Source organism: Schistocerca gregaria, chromosome 2, assembly GCF_023897955.1.
Source record: "Schistocerca gregaria isolate iqSchGreg1 chromosome 2, iqSchGreg1.2, whole genome shotgun sequence".
Taxonomy (NCBI): Eukaryota; Metazoa; Arthropoda; class Insecta; order Orthoptera; family Acrididae; genus Schistocerca; species Schistocerca gregaria.
Genome location: NC_064921.1, coordinates 48932354 through 48953988, shown reverse-complemented (window position 1 = coordinate 48953988; position 21635 = coordinate 48932354). Strand labels below are relative to the sequence as shown.

The following is a 21635-nucleotide window of genomic DNA, read 5'->3' as shown; positions in this document are numbered from 1 at the left end:
CTGTACAGATCATCAAGCTATATCTTTTTAAATGAGTAGTTGGTCATTACATAGGAGATTAATGCGATGGATATTGTTCCTACAGGAATATGACATTAGGATACAGTATGTAAAAGGTTCTGAGAATACTGTACTGGATGCTTTGTCTAGGTTACCAGTAGGCACAGAAGAGTTAAATCATATGCAGGGACCTGACATAATTTTTGCAATTAATTTTATGATAGTAGACTATCCACACACCAGGGTACTATAGGTGGGCCAAAGGATAACAGAAAACATCCATTATGATCCCTATTTCACAGGAATAACTGCTATGTGTATCAGGAATTCCTTACCTCCTAATCAAGCAGGAAAGTGGGAAATTATAGGGCATAATTTGTTTTGGTGAGACAGTATAACATTGCAACGTTGGCACATTCGCATTTTGAAGTTAATGGAAGACAAAATTGTGTGGTATATTCATACAGGATATGGATATGCAGAATAAAAAAGTGTATAGCTAATATGAATAAGTTCTGTTATTTTGGGAAGCTAGGACATCTTTAATTAGGACCTGTAAAATCTGTCAGAAGGTGAAAGAGATTAACACTCATGTTAAATACAAAATGTATCCAATTATTCCTAAATCATTACACAATCTTACTGCAGCAGATTGTTTTGGACCGATTCCTAAATGAAAGGGAGGAGTGTCATACATTTTGGTCATCATATAGTGCTGGTCAAAATATGTTAAGTTAAATCCTATCAAAAGAGCAAATGCACAGATGGTTATACACTGTTTGTAACAGTACTTTTTGGAGTTGGGAAAACCAAATCAGTAATGACTTTAAAGAATTTCTAGCTTGGGAAGATATTTGTCAAGTATTAATATCCAACTGTAGCTCATCATGTAATCCCTGTGAAAGAGCTGTGAAAGAAATTGGGAAATTATGCCACACCTAGTGCCATGAAAAACATACTTTATGGACAACAAAAATTAAAGACTTTGAACTTTTTAAAACTGAATTACCACATTTATCAACTGAATTAACACCTTTGGATGTAATAGGCAAACCCTTTGTAGGATAACCTCTCATTAAATGTTTTACTCGGCCTGGACATCTTAGTGTCAACTATGAACTGAATCAGGAAATAGTTTCTAGAAATTTAGTTGAAAAGGCACAACAAAGAGTGAGTAAATATAATGAGAAAGCTGTAGAACTGCAGTACAAGGTTGATGACCTAGTCCTTGTAAAACAGCATCTTCAGAGCTCTGCCCTGAAGAAAGAGAGAAACAAGTTTTTCCAAGAGTATGAAGGACCATACCGGATTCAAATGGTTATCCATCCCAAGACATTATTCTTAGTGGATCCTACAACTGGGTCAGAAAAAGGAAAGTACAATCTAAAGGACATAAGAAGATGGCACACTTTGGTGTTAGAGAAATTGGCTCAGACACAATTGTCACCTGACACCTCCACAGCCAGCATCATCTGCAGCAGACCCACCAATGTTCACCTCAGAAACAGAGGGTCTCAGTGCCAAAACGTGACACACAGGGTAAGAAACAAGAGGCTTCACTTTAACCAGGAGAGTGGACACCATATGCACTGGTCAGAGTATCCAGATGATACCATCACCCACACAGATGGCATGACACGGGGCATCGCCATAGAGAGTAAAGCAATACTAGCTTTGCCTGACTTCCAATCACTTGTTCTGTACCACCTTGCTATCGTCATCATTGACTGGTACTGTGCTGGCCCTAAGGGCCTCTCTTGTAGAGTAGGATATAACATCTGGCTGTAAGATTGACATCAAAAGTGAATTTGAGGGTATAGTACTCACTGAGATTCAGTTTATTTTTGTTAGTGTCTAGATGAAATGTGAATAACCCCATTACATAATAATTATAAAATCAGTACTGACTCTTTCCTTTCTTTTCTTGTACTCGCCATACTGTAAACCACTGCAACCATTGAAACACTCCAGCCTTCATATGGTTCTCTTACATGGTTTAGGGTTAATTTCTGTACTGTGTGTCTGCATGCCATGCATCAGACACAGTAATGTTAGCTTTCCTCATTTTTGTTTATTGTTTCCAGGTCAAAATTTCTATTATTGTAGTATGAATTTTTAATTGTTTTATTAGTATACATCTACTCACATAAAGTTTTGCAAATATTGTATCTTAACATGTTCTTTGTTTATTTTGCAGAGAAAACATCAGAAACAGGAAAAATAGAAGATTTGGATCGGGGAGCAGTTCCTATGAAATATGACAACATTGAAAGTGGCATCGCCTCAGCAAATCTCCAAGAAGCAGTCTATATTGCCACTCCAATGCGTGTTTCTCTGGGACAGAGACAAGATATCAGTCCTTACGCAACATTCCGTGTCCCTGTTCTGGGAGATGCAGATCATTTGGATGCTATAGACAATGTTGAATCACACAGGACTTCCAGCTGCCTCCAGTACAGTGAAAAGCCACATCATTCATCAACAGTAAGTGTAAAATTGTTGTTAAGTTATATGTATCAAGTTGTGCATAAATGACTAAAAGTAATTATAGATTCTGATCTAATATTAATCATGTTGCCACATCACTGAGTGGCGTTACAGTAAAACTTCCATCAACTGAAGATAAAGTAAATTTACACTTGAAAGCAATTGGTCAAAATTCATAGTAACAAACGGCGATGCAAACATTAGCTTTGGGAACCAATGATTCCAGTAGTTGATTATTCTCACATTCCTACACAGATATTGGTAAGAAACCCCCAATAACCTTGAGTCAAAGACAGGGCGAGGAGCAAAGTATCAGATAAAGACACTAAACAGGAGAAATTTTAACACCTGAGAGGTGGGAGAGAAAGGGAGCAGTGTACCTGTAAGATATAAATCAGATTTATATTTTATGTCTGTATCTGTCTTGTTGTACCAAGTATGAAAGCTCAATCTCCATGATTCACAGATTTTAAATGGAGATTTTCATCATTTCCTGGTAAAGCAGCCATACAGTCATAACTGTATTTTTTGTAAGTCTGTTTCACCATTTGTCAACAGTGGCTTTCCTTCGCATTATTTCATCATAATCAGACATAGTTATCACAACTTCAGCTCTGAAATGCTCATGTTGTTGTTGGTGGTGGGAGTGGTGGTGGTGGTGGTGTGGGCCTCAGTCTAAAGACTGGTTTGATGCAGTTCTCCATGCTACTCTATCCTGTGCAAGCCTCTTAGCCTCTTCATCTCCTAATAACTACTGCAACCTACATCCTTTTGAATCTGCTTACTGTATTCACCTCTTTAGTCTTCCTCTATGATTTTTACCCTACATGTTTCCCTCTGGTACTAAATTGGTGATGCCTCAGAATGTGTCCTACCAACCAATCCCTTCTTCTAGTCAAGTAGTGCCACAAATTCCTCTTCTCCAATCCTATGCAGTACCTCCTTGTTAGGCATGTGATCTACCCATCTAATCTTCAGGATTCTTCTGTAACACCACATTTCAAAAGCTTCTACTCTCTTCTTGTCTAAACTGTTTATCATCCATGCTTCACTTCCAGAGAGGGGTAGAATCCATACAAATACTTTCAGAAAAGACTTCCTGACACTTAAATCTATACTTGACATTAACAAATTTCTCTTATTCAGAAATGCTTTTCTCGCTATCATCAGTCTACTTTTATATCCTCTCTACTTCAAGCACCATTAGTTATTTTGCTCCCAAATAGTACCTACTATTTTGAATGTCGTATTTCCTAGTCTAATTCCCTCAGCATCACCTAATTTAATTTGATCACATTCCATTACCCTTATTTTGCTTTTGTTGATGTTCATTTTATATCCTCCTTTTAAGACACTGTCTATTCTGTTCAACTGCTCTTCCATAATATTTCCCTCAAGTTAATCTCCCTTGTATAGATCCTTATATACTCCTTCCACCTTTCCACTTTCCCTTCTTTGCTTAGGTCTTGTTTTCCATCTGATCTCTTGATATTCACACAGGTGGTTTTCTTTTTTCCAAAGGTCTCCTGTAGGTGACTTTTGGTCTTACGTGTAGTGATATATGCTTCTACATGCTGACGTTTTCCCCTTTAGCCACTTCTGCTTAGCCATTTTGCACTTCATGTTGATTTCATTTTTAAGAGATTTTTACCCTCCACATTGCCCTCCAATACTAAAGTGGTGATACTTTGATGCCTCAGAGCATGTCCTACCAACCAATCCCTTCTTCTAGCCAAGTAGTGCCACAAATTCCTCTTCTCCCCAATTCTATTCAGTACCTCCTCATTAGTTATGTGATCTACACATCTAATCTTCAACACTCTTCTGTAGCACCACATTTCGAAAGCTTCTATTTTCTTCTTGTTATTGTCCATGTTTCACTCCATACAAATACTTAAATCTGTACTCAATGTTAATAAATTTTTCTTCTTCAGAAACACTTTCCTTGCTATTGCCAGTCCGCATTTTACGAGGTGCATTCAAGTTCTAAGGCCTCTGATTTTTTTTCTCCTGACTGGAAAGAGATAGAAACATGCGCATTGTTTTAAAATGAGGCTGTGTTCATTATCAATATGTCCCAGAGATGGCAGCACCGTATGGCAGATGGAATATTACCACGAGCGGCGAGAATGAGAACTGTTTTAAGTACTTAAAATGGCGACATTTTCCTTACTTGAACAGCGTGCAATTATTTGTTTTCTGAATTTGCGTGGTGTGAAACCAATTGAAATTCATCGACAGTTGAAGGAGACATGTGGTGATGGAGTTATGGATGTGTCGAAAGTGCATTTGTGGGTGCGACAGTTTAATGAAGGCAGAACATCGTGTGACAACAAACCGAAACAACCTCGGGCTCGCACTAGCCAGTCTGACGACATGATCGAGAAAGTGGAGACAATTGTTTTGGGAGATCGCCGAATGACTGTTGAACAGATCGCCTCCAGAGTTGGCATTTCTGTGGGTTCTGTGCACACAATCCTGCATGACGACCTGAAAATGCGAGAAGTGTCATCCAGTTGGGTGCCACGAATGCTGACGGATGACGATGACCACATGGCTGCCCGTGTGGCATGTTGTCAACCAATGTTGATGCACAACGACAGCATGAATGGGACTTTCTTTTCATCAGTTGTGACAATGGATGAGACGTAGATGCCATTTTTCAATCCAGAAACAAAGCGCCAGTCACCTCATTGGAAGCACACAGATTCACTGCCACCAAAAAAATTTCGGTTAACCACCAGTGCTGAAAAAATGATGGTGTCCATGTTGTGGGACAGCGAGGGCGTAATCCTAACCCATTGCGTTCCAAAGGGCACTACAGGAATAGGTGCATCCTACGAAAATGTTTTGAAGAACAAATTCCTTCCTGCACTGCAACAAAATCGTCCGGGAAGGGCTGCGTGTGTGCTGTTTCACCAAGACAACGCACCCACACATCGAGCTAACGTTACGCAACAGTTTCTTCATGATAACAACTTAGAAAGTGATTACTCATGCTCTCTGCTCACCTGACTGACTCCTAGTGACATTTGGCTTTTTCCAACAATGAAAGACACTCCGTGGTCGCACATTCACCAGCCATGCTGCTATTGCCTCAGCGATTTTCCAGTGGTCAAAACAGACTCCTAAAGAAGCCTTCGCCACTGCCATGGAATCATGGCATCAGCATTGTGAAAAATGTGTACGTCTGCAGGGCGATTATGTCGAGAAGTAACGCCAGTTTCATCGATTTCGGGTGAGTAGTTCATTAGAAAAAAAATCAGAGGCCTTAGAACTTGAATGCACCTCGTATATCCTCTCTAATCTGACCATCATCAGTTATTTTGCCCCCAAATAGAAAAAATCATCTCCTACTTTAAGTGTCTCATTTCCAAATCTAATTACCTCAGCATCACCTGATTTAATTCAACTACACTCCATTATCCTCATTTGCTATTGTTGATGTTCATCTCATATCCTCCTTTTAAGACATTGCCCATTCTGTTCAACTGCTCTTCCAGGTCCTTTGCTGTCTCTGACAATTGTAGTGTCATCAGCAAATCTCAAAGTTTTTATTTCTTCTTCATGGGTTTTAATTCCTGCTCCAAATTTTTCTTTTGTTCTTTTACTGTTTGCTCAATATACAGATTGAATAACCTGGGGATAAGGCACAGCCCGGTCTCACTGCTTTCTCAACCACTGCTTCCCTTTTATGCTCATTGACTCTTGTAACTGCTATCTGGTTTCTGTACAAATTGTAAATAGCCTTTTGCTCCCTGTATTTGACCCCTGCCACTTTCAGAATTTGAAAGTCAACATTTTCAAAAGCCTTGCCTTGTCTAAGTCTACACATGCTAGAAATGTAGGTTTTTTTTCCTGAATCTGTCTTCTAAGATAAGTCGTTGGGTCAGATTGCCTCACATGTTCCAGTATTTCTACAGAATCCAAACTGATACTCCCCAAAGTCAGGTTCTGCCAGTTTTTCCATTCATTTGTAAAGAATTCTTGTTAGTATTTTGCAGCCATGAGTTATTAAACTGACAGTTCTGTAATTTTCACACCTGTCAACACCTGCTCTCTTTGGGATTGGAATTATTATTCTTCTTGAAGTCTGAAGGTATTTCACCTGTCTCATATATCCTGCTCATCAGATGGTAGAGTTTTGTCAGGGCTGGCTCTCCCAAGGCTATCAGTAGTTCTAATGGAATGTTGTCTACTCCCAGGGCCTTTTTGAATTAATTCTTTCAGAGCTCTGTCAATTTCTTCACACAGTATCATATCTCCAATTTCATCTTCATCTACGTCCTCTTCCATTACCATAAAATCGGCCTCAAGTGCATCGCCCTTGTGCAGTCTCCCTGTATATTCCTTCCACCTTTCTGTTTCCCTTCTTTGCTTAGAACTGGTTTTCTATCTCAGCTCTTGATATTCATACAGGTGGCTCTCTTTTTTTCCAAAGGTCTCTTTAATTTTCCTGTAGGCAGTATCTATCTTACCCCTAGTAATATATGCCTCTGCATCCTTACATTCGTCCTCTAGTCATTCCTGCTTAGCTATTTTGCACTTCCTGTCTATCTCATTTTTGTATTCCTTTTTGCCTGCTTTATTTACTGCATTTTTATATTTTCTCCTTTCATCAATTAAATTCGATATCTCTGCTGTTACCCCAGAATATTGTTAATAAAATATAAATCAGGATTGACAGATTAGAACAGTGTGCCAGCCAGAACTTCAATTCGTAACCTTGACCTTCCTGGGAAATTCTTTTAAAGACTACAGAAGTAGCTTCAATGTTGTCTGTTCTTCTTAACTGTTTTCCAAAGTTCATAGAAGCTCTCATTCATAACTTGCTGGAACAGCACTCCTAGGAGGTAATATATTGTGAAGAAATGTCTCAGGCACAGTCTAAGGCTGTCCTAAACTCCACAGTGGAGTGTGCACTATTATGAAACATGGTGGCAGATTAAAACTGTGTGGTGCACGGGGTTGAAATGTACAGAACTTTGAGTCATTCAGGCACAACTCAGTTTGTCAGTTAGCCTTCCCTCAATGTTATTTCAGGTGTTAAATTTCCTCAAAGATTATCTTTTTGGTCAGTTACTGTTAACTACTTTTAACATTTACTTGGAGAATGTGCCTTACCCGTCAATTATGCATTATGGATTTTAGGATGCAACTGCACATTTTGGTTTTCTCAGTATTTATTTTATACCTACAAGTACCTAAAATGTCACTGAATCTCTTGATATTTGTCAGAAACAAGAACATAACTACTTACCATGGACTGGAAGCACTGAACAGAGGATAGGCACATAAAACAAGAATTGGGACTTATTAATCCAGTACACAAACCTTATATGGTACACAGACATATAAACAGGTTCTGGGCATGAGGCCATAGAGCTGGGTCAGTATTTCTACATGCGTACAAGGGTCAGTTATGAATCTGTAACTATCTGAAGAAGTTCATAGGCTAAATTACTATGCTACACTTCTTATTTATATGACCTGTTGCTCAACACTACATCTCTTCTCATTGTATTATGTTCAGGATTTTTCAGTACAATTTTGAGTCAGCTACACATTTAGTGTAAATTACAGGTAACGAAACATAAATAATGATTTTTTTAATTAATGCAGTGAAAACAATTAGTACATCATTCTTTTTCTCAGATATTGAAACTTTAACATGAATCTACAAACATGGTTTTTCTTTCTGCTTATACTGTGTATTGATAGATGTAGTATTGTATACCAGTTGCTATACAGTGCAGCAAGGCCATTACCATAGATACACACCCTGCAGACCATGTGCTGCTTCTCCAAACTACCTCCATTCCTTTTTGTTTTGTGTTTGGTTCCTCAGAGTGTCTTCAGTCCCCAGGGCTGCAGGTTCCTTTGCCAGTTTGTCCATCCAGTCCAGTTTGTCCATCCACTGTTACCTTGGTCAAGTTATGTGAAGAGTCACGGCTTGGGGCACTTTCACAATAAATCAGTAATTACACTCACAAATCAATTTATTGACACAATCAGTTCCATAAATCAGTTTATTGAGAATGTCAGTTAAAGCAGTTCAAAACAAATCAGAAGATTCCTTTTTGAAAATAAAGGAGTAACTTCTTGACAGTTTAAAGTTCTTGCAAAACAATATAATGTATGAGACTATCTTCTGAAAAGTTCTCTTGCAAATGAAAATGACTGTCTTCTTACACATGCACAGTAAATAGAAAATTGAAGTCCCATCTCATGAGCAATACAAGGATTTCCAGCCTCAGAGTCCACAGCTGGAGCAACAGATCACCATGCACAGTAGTTCCGGACGGCAAGGATGACCTCGAGTTTGGGTGGCAGCGTGGTGCTGGCGAACTTCTGCTTCTGCTGGCAGAGAAAGCGCTACCTGCTGCTTGCCAGGCAAGGGCAGTTGTATCTATGTCGTGGTTGACTACCAGGTAGCTATTGGTGAAGTGATTGGGCTCAGACTGGTTGAGGAAAATGGCATGACGGATGCACCAAAAGGTCCCTAGATGTGGCGGCCTCTACTGCTCTTGTGTGCACCCTTTGAACTAGCCTACGCCAGGTGAAGTTAGATGACTTCGACCAGGATACCTGCAGAGCTTGAATGATAAAATGCGTAGCAGTGCTACATTGTGAGTTGGCAGTGTTGCAGTAGATCCTGGAAACATGCTACTATGGGGCACCTGGTGTTTGGTTTCCCTCCAGGTTCCTTCTTGACCTGTCTTTCTTCTGGCATATCGGCTACATGGTTCACCCATTGGATTCTTCTGCTCTTCAGCACTTGTAGGATTGTTGGTTGTCACATCAAGAGGTAGATTTCCTCATTCTTGCTCTTCTCTTCCATACTTCTTTATCTAAGATAGGCTCCCATCTCTTGAACCTCAAACCATCTATCTCAAGAAATTGTTCCTGCTCTTGCACATTTCCTGATACATTTGTTTTATCTCATTGTTTGATTCACTTAAAAGAACTATGTAATCTGCATATGTGAGATAACTGAAATAACCATTCATTTATACTCCAGCCCATTCCTGTTGCCTACAATCCTTTATTACTTTCTCCAATATGATACAGAACTGAACACACGAGAGAGCATCCTCTTTTATGAGATCTGTCTCAGTCTCCAATGTCTATGCTGTCTCATCTTTGAAATGCACTGTAGACCTCGACCCATCCATACAAGTTTGCAACATTTTCACTAGCATCTCAGGGATTCTGAAGTTATGCAGTGCACTGTATAGTTTATTCCTGTGGATGCTGTCATAAGCAGATTGAAAATCCATGAACAGACTGTACATAATTTTATCATATTGCCAGTGTTCTTCAAACATTTGTCTTAGAGTGAAAATGTGTTCTGTTGTTGATCGGTTAGGTTAAAAGGTAGCTTGGCATTCCTATACGTTGGTCTCTAGAAATTGTTATAATTTTCTGAGGATGATGATAGACAGTACATTGTATTTTACATTCAGCAAGCTTAAACCTCTATAATTATCACATTCCAATTTTCTCCCTAGTTGTATCTCAGGCATATTATGAGCAATTTCCTTTCATCTGGCAGTGTCTTATCAACTGGGTCAGGTTATGTATCTGTAAGTGCAAGCTCTCATCTCCCTCTTTGATTAATTCTTGTTTTACTCTATCCTCCCCTGAGGCTTCAGTTTTTTTGAGTGTTCGGATTCCAATTTTGGCATCTTCTTCAGCCACTTCCCATTCTTCAGCATATTTCCTTTCCTCCATGGTGTCTGCAGGTAACATTTCACTTTGTTCTGGGTGAACAAGGCTTCTGAGAAGTATTCTGCATGTAAATTTAATATCTAATAGCCACTGTTCTCGCATTTTCATTTGCGTCAGAATGTAAATCGATTTTGTGATTACTACAGGTTCCTAATCAGGGGCGAATTATTTAGTTTCACCTTCGGTAGTTAGGTTTTTGAATATCTGTGTATTATTAGACACAGTTCCTGCGTTTTCATGAGAGTCTACAGTATAGTTGCACAGTCTGTGCGATAGTCTGTTTATCTGTATAGTTTAGTTTTCCATAGTCTTTAGTATTGACAGGCACTGCGCTTGTTGTGTGCGGATGCAAGCCGAGTTGGTGACACTTCGCTCTCAGCTTCAGGCTGTGATGGCTTCAGTTACAAAGCTTGAGGCTGCAGTGGATGGGCACCACTGTTATGGGCCAGCCGTGGGGATCCAACGGACGTCCAGCACGTCTGAGTCCTCCAATCGGTCCTCATCCATGGCCAACCCAGTTACTGCTTGCACTGGGACTGACCCCTCACCTGTGGTCAAGTGGGAGGTCGCCCTGGGGCAAAGCAGGCGGTGAAAGACTTCCCAGGTGGCCGCACATAAGGCTTCCCCAGTTTGTGTCACAAACAGGTTCCAGGTGTTGCCTGTTGTTGATACTGTCGCTGAGCCAGATGCTGTCGCCTGTCCTATTTCGGAGGAAACCACTCAGCCTGCAAGATCTGGGCAATCACAGAGGGGGGGATTATTGGTAGTTGGGAGCTCCAATGTTAGGCAAGTCATGGAGCCCCTTAGGGACTTGGCTGAGAAGAAGGGCAAGAAAACCAATGTGCACTCTGTGTGCATACCGGGTGGAGACATTCCAGATGTGGAAAGGGTCCTCCCAGATGTCATGAAGAGCATAGGGTGCAGCCAACTGCAGGTGGTTGCTCACGTCGGTAGCAATGATGTGTGTCATTTTGGATCATATAAGATTCTCTCAGGTTTCGAGCAGCTAACAGAAGTGGTAAAGGCTGCTAGTCCTGCTTGCAAGATGAAAGCAGATGTGACCATTTGCGTAGTCGACAGGACTGATTGCGGACCTCAGGTACAGAGCTGAGTGGAGGGTCTGAATCAAAGTTTCAGATGGTTCTGTGACCGTGTAGGCTGCAGATTCTTCGACTTGTGCCAAAGGGTGGTTGGGTTTCAGGTTCCGCTGAATAGGTCAGGTTTCCACTATACATGGTAGGCAGCTACACGGATAGCAGGGGCTGTGTGGCATGGACTGGGCGGATTCTTAGGTTAGAGGGTCTCAGGAAAACACAAGAAGGGCTTCAGTCTTGAAGGGTGCAGGCTGAACACAGGAAGATAGTAGATACAGGAACCATCAGTATAACAGCTGTAAATTGTCGTAGCTGTGTTGGGGAAGTCCCAGAGCTCCAAGCGCTAATAGAAAGCAATGAGCCTCAAATCGTTATAGGCACTGAAAGCTGGCTAAAGCCAGATATAAGCTCAGCCAAAATTTTTGCAAAGAACCTAACGGTGTTTCGAAAGGATAGGCTAAACGCAGTTGCCGATGGTGTGTTTGTTGCTGTTAGAAGTAGTTTAATTTGTTGCGAAATTGAAGTAGATATTTCCTGTGAGTTATTATGGGCAGAGGTCATTGTTGGCAACCAAAATAAAATAATAATTGGATCCTTTTACTGACCTCTCAATTCATGTGATACAGTTGCTGAAAGGTTAAAAGAAAACCTGAATTTCATTTCAAACACGTACCTGACTCATACGATGATAGTTGGTGGTGACTTTAATTTACCCTTGATGTGTTGGTGGAAATATATGTTTAATTATGAAGGTACGCGTAAAATATCATTCGAAATTGTGCTAAACGCATTCTCTGAAAATTATTTCGAGCAGTTACTTCATGAGCCCACAAGGATAGTAAACGGGTGTGAAAACACACTTAACCTATTAGCAACAAATAATCCTGAGTTAATAAGGAGCATCAAAACAGATTCACGGATTAGTGAACACAGGGTTGTCGTAGCAAGATTGACTACAGTAATCCCAAAATCCTCGAAAAATAAGTGAAAAATATACCTATTCAAAAAAGCAGATAAAAATTTACTTGACGCCTCCCTGAGAGACAATCTGCACTCATTCCAAATTAATAATATAAGTGTAGATCTGATGTGGCTTGAAGTCAGAGAAATAGTATTTGCAGAAATTGAGAGATTTATACCAAATAAATAAACAAACAATGGAGCTGATCCTCCTTGGTAAACAAAACTGATTAGAATACAGTTGCAGAAACAATGAAACAAACATGCCAAATTTAAAAAGACGCAAAATACCCAAGATTGGCGATCTTTTACACAAGCTCAAAATTTAGTGTGGACTTCAATGCGAGGTGCTTACAACAGTTTCCATAACAAAACTTTGTCTTGGTACCTGGCAGAAAATCCAAAGAGATTCCGGTCATATGTGAAGTACGTTAGTGGCAAGAAACAATCAAAGCCTTCTCTGTGCGATTGCAATGGAGATACTATCAAAGACAGTGCTGCAAAAGCTAAACACAGCTTTCCGAAATGCTTTAACAAAAGGAGACAAAGTAGATATTCCAGAATTCAAATCGAGAACAGCTGTCAACATGAGTAACATAGAAGTAAATATCCTTGGAGTAGTGTAGCAACTTAAATCACTTAACAGAAGCAAGTTTTCTGGTCCAGACTATATACCAATTAGGTTCCTTTTGGAGTATGCTGATGCATTAGCTCCATACTTAACAACCACATACAACTGTTCACTCGACGAAACATCCATACCCAAAGATTGAAAAGTTGCACAGGTCACATCAATATTCAAGAAAGGTAGTAGGAGTAATCCACTAAATTACAGGCTCATATTGTTAATGTCGATATGCAGCAGGATTTTGGAACATATATTGTGTTCGAAGATTATGAATTACCTCAAAGAAAATGGTCTATTGACTCAGTCAATGTGGGTTTAGAAGACATCGTTCCTGTGAAACACAACTAGCTCTTTATTGACACAAAGTGTTGGGTGCTATTGACAAGGGACTTCAGATCAGTTCCGTATTTCTAGGTTTCCGGAAGGCTTTTGACAATGTACCACACAAAAGGCTCGTAGTGAAATTGCATGCTTATGAAATATCGTCTCTGTTATGTGACTAGATTTGTGATTTCCTGTCAGAGAAGTCACAGTTCGTAGTAATTGACGGAAAGTCATAGAATAAAACAGAAGTGATTTCTGGTGTTCTTCAAGGTAGTGGTATAGGCCCTTTGCTGTTTCTGATCTATATAAACAATTTCGGAGACAATCTGAGCAGCTGTCTTCAGTTGCTTGCATTTGACACTGTCATTTATCGACTAATGAAGTTATCAGAAGATCAAAACAAACTGCAAAACGATTTAGAAAAGATATCTGAATGGTGTGAAAAGTGGCAGTTGACCCTAAATAACGAAAAGTGTGAGGTCATCCACAAGAGTGCTAAAAGGAACTCGCTAAACTTCAGTTACACGATAAATCAGTCTAATCTAAAAGCCATAAATTCAACTAAATACGTAGGTATTACAAATATAAACAACTTAAATTGGAAGGAACACATAGAAAATGTTGTGGGGAAGGCTAACCAAAGACTGTGTTTTATTGGCAGGACACTTAGAAAATGTAACAGACCTACTAAAGGAGACAGTCTACACTATGCTTGTCCATCCTCTTTTAGAATACTGCTGTGTGGTGTGGGATCCTTACCAGATAGGACTGACGGAATAAATCGAAAAAGTTCAAAGAAACACAGCACATTTTGTATTATTGCGAAATATGGGAGAGAGTGTCACAGAAATGATACAGGATTTGGGCTGGACACCATTAAAAGAAAGGCATTTTTTGTTGCGATGGGATCTTCTCATGAAAGTCCAATCACCAGCTTCCTCCTGCAAATGCGAAAATATTTTGTTGAACCGACCTACGTAGGGAGGAACGATCACCATGATAAAATAAGGGAAATCAGAGCTCATACGGAAAGAGATAGGTGTTAATTCTTTCCGCACGCTATATGAGATTGGAATAATGGAGAATTGTGAAGGTAGTTCCATGGACCCTATGCCAGGCACTTAAATGTGATTTGCAGAGTATCCATGTAGATGTAGATGTAGATGTCATTTATCAAGTTACTGTTCTTTTCTCTAAAAAAAAAAAAAGTTTGGTTCTGAAATCCATATTTTGGATTTTTGAAACATTGGAAAAATTGTCTTGACCTCTTGTTCTAACAAACTGGTTAGATACATTTTCTTCTCTGTCCTCAGGATTTGCTTTGTTTTTCTTCTGATGTTCACTGCTGTGTTCATTTTCCTTGTCAGCCAGCCACTTCTCCCTCACCTTCCTTCTCTTTTCACACAGCTTTCTGATATGTCTCATTGAACAATTTTCTGTTCTTCATTCTTTTCTTTCTTCTCAATTTATCCTCTACTGCATTTGGTACCATGGTCTTTATTCCTTTCCACATTTCCTCCATGTTCTCTCTTGCTTCCAGGATTTTTAGGCCCTCAAAACAGTTTTTGATTGTTATAGCATGTTCTGTAATTGCACTTTCTCACAGTTCCTCAACATTCAGAGAGGGTTCTAGTGTCACCTTCTTCATCTTAAGCATGTGGATGAACATCATTTTAGGTCCACACACAACAAGAGAGTGATATGATGTGCAGTCAGCTCCTCTGTAAGACCTGACAGCCATGGATATATGGTCATAATGCTGTTCCACCAATATGTGATGTTTCAGTTCATAGTTCTTCCACCTGGTGAGCATGATGTCTCATATGAATTCTCTGGGGTTTGAAGTAAGTCAAACTTACTCTCTCAGGTACAATTCATATCGCTTTCTGAGTTCGTGGTCTGGATTGCTCCTTGTCTCTATAGGGTTTGAAAATAACAAGATCCAGAATTAAAATTTTGAAATCATAGATCATATATCCTTTGTATTTTTAGATTTCCATTTTATCCATTCAGGTCCTAGGTAAGTTTATGTTTTGTAACTGTGGTATTGCATATCGATACCACCCTACCAGCATGTCACAGTTGGCAATGGAATTGCAAGTTCCTGTCTGACACTGATAACAGTCATGCAGGCATCAGCAGACCCAATGGAGCACTCCCACTGAGCCATGTCTCCAGTGGCTCTGGACTACAGTGTCTTCTGCCACCATGGTATAGGATGGCTGATGGCAGTGACTCATCCCACTCACTCTCAGAGCCTCATCGCACTGATACCATAGTGTGCCTAATACAGTAAGCTTTATCCTTGTTGACACTGTGTTAGCTGGATTCTCTTTCTTGATGCTTCACTTGTAATGAGTCTTTGTTTCCTGGGAGAAATACAAGTCAAGTAAATTTTCTGTTGGCTGTGTCTACTTGTCTGCGAATCATTTCTGCTCCAGTCCAACTTCCTATGATGACAGTTACCTCACCACTCTGTAACCCACCACTCATTACCATTATGTACTAAGCCATACACGACAGTAACAAAGAGTTTTTTTTTATGCTATTGGGTTGTAACCAACCCTTCTCCATTATCCCAGCTTGACACTGGCGAGACAAGTTGTTCGAACAAATATGCTAGTCAGGAATAATTTAGGAAGAAAGAAGACTACTCACCAAATAACAGAAATGTTGAGTCAGAGAGGGGCACACAGGAAAGACAATGGAACTTTTCTAGCTTTTGGAAGATATCCTTTGATGAACTAAAGTACAAACACACACCCACCAGTGTGCCTATACTGTGCCAGCTGCTCACACAATGTCAAAATTGCTGTTAGGCAGGTGGACTGGGATGGAGGTCGTAACATGTGAAATATGTAGAGGGGAGAGGGGCATAAAGCAGGAGGAGGGTTCAGAGGGCGATCACAGGTGCACAGGCTAGGGATGCAGAAGGGAGGGGAGGGAAGTGCACTGGCTGTGCACATGGCACACAGGTACCGGATTTGGTGAGATATAGCACACAGGGTGGATGGTGTAGGAAGAGGTTTCATGATGGAGGAAGCGGAGACCGTCAGGTAGAGGGTGTGGGGTTGGCGGATTGGCAGAATTACTGGAGCAAAGGATGTGTTTTAAGGATAACTCCCAACTGTGTATTTCAGAAAAACTTCTGCTGTGATGGAGGATCCAGATGGCAAGGTTTGTGAGTCAGCCATTAAATTCGAGCATGTTGGGCTCAGTAGTGTTTTGTGCTACCAGGCACTAAACTTTGTTCTCAGCAAACTTTTAGTGACGGCCTTTCACTCAGGTTCTCAGCTGGTTGGTGTCCCCTCCCAAGCATACCTTCACATTGCCTCCATCGTGAACAGCACTTCAGTGATTCTGTCACCTGTGTGGGGCAGGCGTAGCCATTGCACCTGCCACCCTTCCCTCCTGCATTCTTAGTCTGCATACTTGCTGTCTCCCTCCGAGCCACTCGGTGCATAGTTGTGTGTGTGTGTGTGTGTGTGTGTGTGTGTGTGTGTGTGTGTGTACTCTGGCTTGTAAAATTATTTCTTATGAAAGCCGAAGTTTTCATTTTCTTTTATGTATACCTGTCGACAACTCAACTCTTCTGCTGTTCAGTGAGTGGTCTGCCTTACTCGTAAATTATTTTCATTCTGCCAGAACTTTCCTTACTATAAATATACTAGTCATTTGTTTGTGGATTATTGTACGCCATGAAGCAGGCCCAAGAAAGACAAAAATATAGTTCCCAGAACAGCACAAGATGTTAATTTGCCAAAAGATTCATTTATAACACACACTTTACTGCACATTGAAAGACAAATTTTTGATGAATACTAATAAGCTGTGAGACAGAACTGCTGGGTATCAATTACCTTCAGTAGACAAAGTGTACTCTAAATACACACACACACACACACACACACACACACACACACACACACACACACACACAGATATAATGTGATACACTTCTGCGATTTTGGGGCTAATAGTTCCTGCCTATGCTGACAAAGGGATTGAAGAAATGTGTGATAAGACCAAAGAAGTTATTCAAATAGTTAAGGGAAATGAAAATTATTTTTCATCGGGGAATGGAAGTCAGTGGTAGGAAAAAGAAGAGAGAGAAGAAAAATTGTAGGTGAATTTCGGCCGAGAGAAAAGAGTGAAAGAAACAGCCCCCTGGTTGAATTTTCCACAGAGCATAATTTAATCAACACTAACACTTAATTTAAGAATCATGAAAGAAGGTTGTATGTATGGAAGAGATATGGAGACACTGGAAAGGTTCAGATTGATTACATAATGGTAAGAGAGAGATTTCAGAACCAGTTTTTTAATTAAGAGTTTCCAGGGACAGATGTGGATTCTGACACAATTGATTAGCTATGATCTGAAGATTAAAACTGAAGGAATTATAAAAAGGTAGAAAGTTAAGGACATGGGACATGGATAAATTGAAAGAACCAGAGGTTGTTAAGACTTTCAGAGGAGACTTGGCAACAATTGATGAAAAAAGGGGAAAGAAGTACAGCAGAAGAAGAATCAGTAGCGTTGAGAGATGACATAAGGAATGCAGCAGAGGGTCAAATAGGTAAAAAAGGCAGGACCTAGTAGAAATCCTTGGATACCAAAGGAGATACAGAATTTAAATGATGAAAGGAGAAAATATAAACATGTAGGAAATGAAGCAAAAAGGAATAAAATGTCTAAAAAGTGAGATTGACAGGAAATCAAAACGGTTAAGTAGGAATGGCTAGAGGACAAATGTAGGGCCATAAAAATAGGATATAACAATGAAAACAATCAATTTTTGACAGAATAATTTAATTTGATAAGTCAAAAATCTGCACACCAAGCGGCAGCAGCACACACATAAAAGAAGGTTGTAATTAGGCAAGCTATTGAAGCTGTGCCTTCTTCCTCAGGCAGAAAGGTTGAAGGGAAGGAAGAGGGCTGGAAAGGTTTAGGAAATGGGGTAGATTTATGGAAAGACATCCAGAACTGCAGTTCAGGGGAGATTTAGTGCATGGGGAAAAAGTTTTTTCCTTTTTTACTTAAGACATGTAAAGGAAAGGCAAACCTTTGTTTACAGCTTTCACAAATTTGGAAAAAGCTTCTGAAATTGCCAACTGGAACACACTCTTTGAAATTATGAGGGTAGCAGGGGTAAAATACAAGGAGCAAAAGTTATTTACAACTTGTATATAAACCAGACAGCAGTTATAAGAGTCAAGTGGCATACAAGAGAAGCAGTGGTTGAGAAATGAGTGAGACAGAATTGTAGCCTCATCCTGATATTATTCAAATTGTACATTGAACAAGCAATAAAGGAAACCAAAGAAAAATGTGGAGAAGGAATTAAAGGTCAGTGAGAAGAAATAAAAACTTTGAGGTTTGCTGATGATATTATAATTCTGTCATAGACTTCAAAGCAGTTAAAAGAGCAGCTTAACAGAATGGACTGTGTCTTGAAACCAGGATATAAGAGGAACATCAACAAAAGCAAAACAAAGGTAATTGAATGAATATAGTTGAATTAAAAATCAGGTGACAATCAGGGAATCAGATCAAGTAACAAGGCACCGAAAGTAGCAGACGAGTTTTGCTATTTGGGCAGTGAGATAACTGATGAAGGTGGAACCAGAGAGGATATAAAATGTAGGCTGGTAATAACAAGAACAAGACAAATTCATTAACATCAAATATAGATTATTGTTACGACATTTTCTCTGAGGGAGTGTAGCCTGGAGTGTGACCTTTAATGGAAGTGAGATGTGGACGATGGACAGTTCAGACAGGAAGATAATAGAAGCTTATTAAAATGATGCTTCAGAAGAATGCTGAAGATTATATCAAATAATGGAAAGTCCACATTGGAGTATCAGTAATATAAAGCAAAGGACAGATTGCTACTCACTGTAAAGATGAGACATTGAGTTGCCGATAGGCGCAACAAAAAGGCTGTTACTTATCGAACTTTCTGTCAAAGCCTTCTTCATAAATGTAAACATGGCACACTCACACAAGCAGGCACATCTCACCCACACATGACTGTAATCTCTATCCACTGTGTTTGAAATGGCCAACTGTACCCTCACCCACAATTAGTTCTCCTTTGAAGGCATCACCTGCAAACAAATCCATGGTACAGTGATGGGAACCTGCAGCACACTATCATATTCCAACCTATTCATGGGCCATACAGAGTGATTCTTTCCAATCACCCAGGGTATCAAACACCTGATATGATCCAGGTTTATTGATGACATCTTCATGATCTGGACTGAGGGTGAGAGCACTTTATCCACATTCCTTAAGGACATCAACACCTCACCCACTAAGGGTAAAGACGCTCTATCGACGTTCCTCCATAACCTCAACACCTCCCATATTCACTTTCCCTAGTTTTTATGGACCCCGCTATAATGTATGATTCAAGTGTATGATGCCTGATGTAAGCTGATGTTTAAAATCATGACATTCATCCTAACAAATGCTAAAAGATCTCAGATGATAAACAAAAACAAATAAGTATATTTGTAACCTTTTCTTTTATAGAATATAAAATTTGCTTTGTTTTGAGCATTAATGCTCCATGTCTAAGAATAATTATTCAGAGACTGTATGTATTATATAGTGGAGGTCTGTACATTAAAGATGTGTGTCATTAGGTGCAGTCTTATGAATTCTATATTACAGTATTTGAGCTACTTTTGTGGGCAAAAGTGAAGTTGCCACACCAGAAGTCATTTCTGAATGATAAACAAAAGCGATTGTGTAACAGAAATGATAAAGACATCAACTGTAATATATTGCTGCTGTACTTACAGTAAGAATAGGGTTGCAAATGAAAGAAAATTAAGTTTGGTTCTTCTCAATAAACAATGCTGAGAAGGGAAGTTCATTATTTCAAATTGTAGGTGACATGGCCCGCAAAGAAGAGATATGACATTGTGGCTGTAAAAAGATGTCGGAAGGATTTTCTCATGCACAAAAGTAAAGTCACTGCACATGAGGTTGATAAGAAAATAAAATACATTTTACATATCTTTAATGAAATACACATGTTCTAAAATTGATTCAGGAATCAACTGTATGGATTTTTGCAACATACATCTAACTCATCATCATTATCTGTACTAAATAACTAGAGTATAATGGCACCTGTGAGCAACAGGACCTCCATAAAATTATAATTAATTGCCTGTTATTTGAGTTATGTGAGAATTTTGACCTTTTAAAGATGGAATTACTAACATTTTGTGAATAAAATTTTCCATAATTGTTCAAATATAGATGTAGTAATGCCATTAATTTTCCATTTCATGAAAAATCTTTTTGATATATGAATGGAATATATCCATCTGAAAATAAGAACTTTGGAAAAGTATAAATAATTAAAGAATGTAACAAGACATGTATATACAGGCAGTGACATTCAAGAATGTACTTGTCTTTGGAGTTCTTGACTAAAAATTCAGTTAATATGGTAATATCAACTGTATCATACAAGACGCATTTGCATCCAATTGGTACAACTCTTTTGGAAGTCTGTTCTTATTAAATCTAGGAAAATAGTTTTTATCTTTCACACAGATAGTTTCAATTATTAGAATAGTGTAATACTTATATAGTGGCAGATGGTGCAGCTGTAAGAACTGTTTTTACAGTTCAGGTGTAAATAGAAACTTTCCTGCCAGTAACCTACTAATATCCACAGTAATAATAGCATTTTGTACTAAATATTCGCATTCTGATAAAATTTTGCTGTTTAAGTGAACAATATTATTGAAAAACTGAATGAAATAATGCAGTCCAACAAAATGAATATACTGCCAGTTGATAATGAATTGCCAATGGAAATTGTGGCAACACAAGAAAGCACTGAAAGTAGGACTGGTGATAACTGGATTTTAAACTCAGTACAAATAACAAACAATGGTTTGTTGAAATTAAATGATATAATGATAATTTATGATATGTGGATTGATGCCCACGAGCATGTTCTGGTGTTGTGATAGTTTTTATCATAATGATTTATGTGAATCACATATCTCTCCTAGTCCACAAATAGTGGATCAGGAAATACCCACTGCAAAGAAACATTGCAAAGAGTAGCAAATCGTGTCTTACCAATATCTGGGGGGAGGGGGGGATAATTTTTTCCTATAATACATTGAGCAGATGCATAAACAGTTTGAACAAATATAATTTAAGCAATTTAAACCAATGGCAGGTAACTTTAAAACAGAATTTTCTAGTTTTGAGCAAAAGTTAGAATACCAGTTTAATGAAAAAGTTTCTGTGCTTGTGAATGAACAGAAGAAAAACACTCACTAGCTTGATGAGCTTACTCGAAAACAAAATATTTTTCAGACAGCTTAGCAAAGGTGATATCCGTGGTGCAAGCTAGCACATCAGAT

The 21635-nt window shown here is 39.1% G+C and overlaps 1 protein-coding gene across 1 annotated transcript in view; it reads left to right on the top strand.

The window, feature by feature from the left end:
• LOC126336288 (Down syndrome cell adhesion molecule-like protein Dscam2) overlaps nt 1-21635 on the top strand; it is a 387422-nt gene that overhangs the window by 331950 nt on the left and 33837 nt on the right. Inside the window, exon 18 of the mRNA XM_049999822.1 lies at nt 2198-2484. Coding sequence (XP_049855779.1) covers nt 2198-2484 — 287 coding nt within the window. The remainder of the gene's footprint in view (nt 1-2197; nt 2485-21635) is intronic.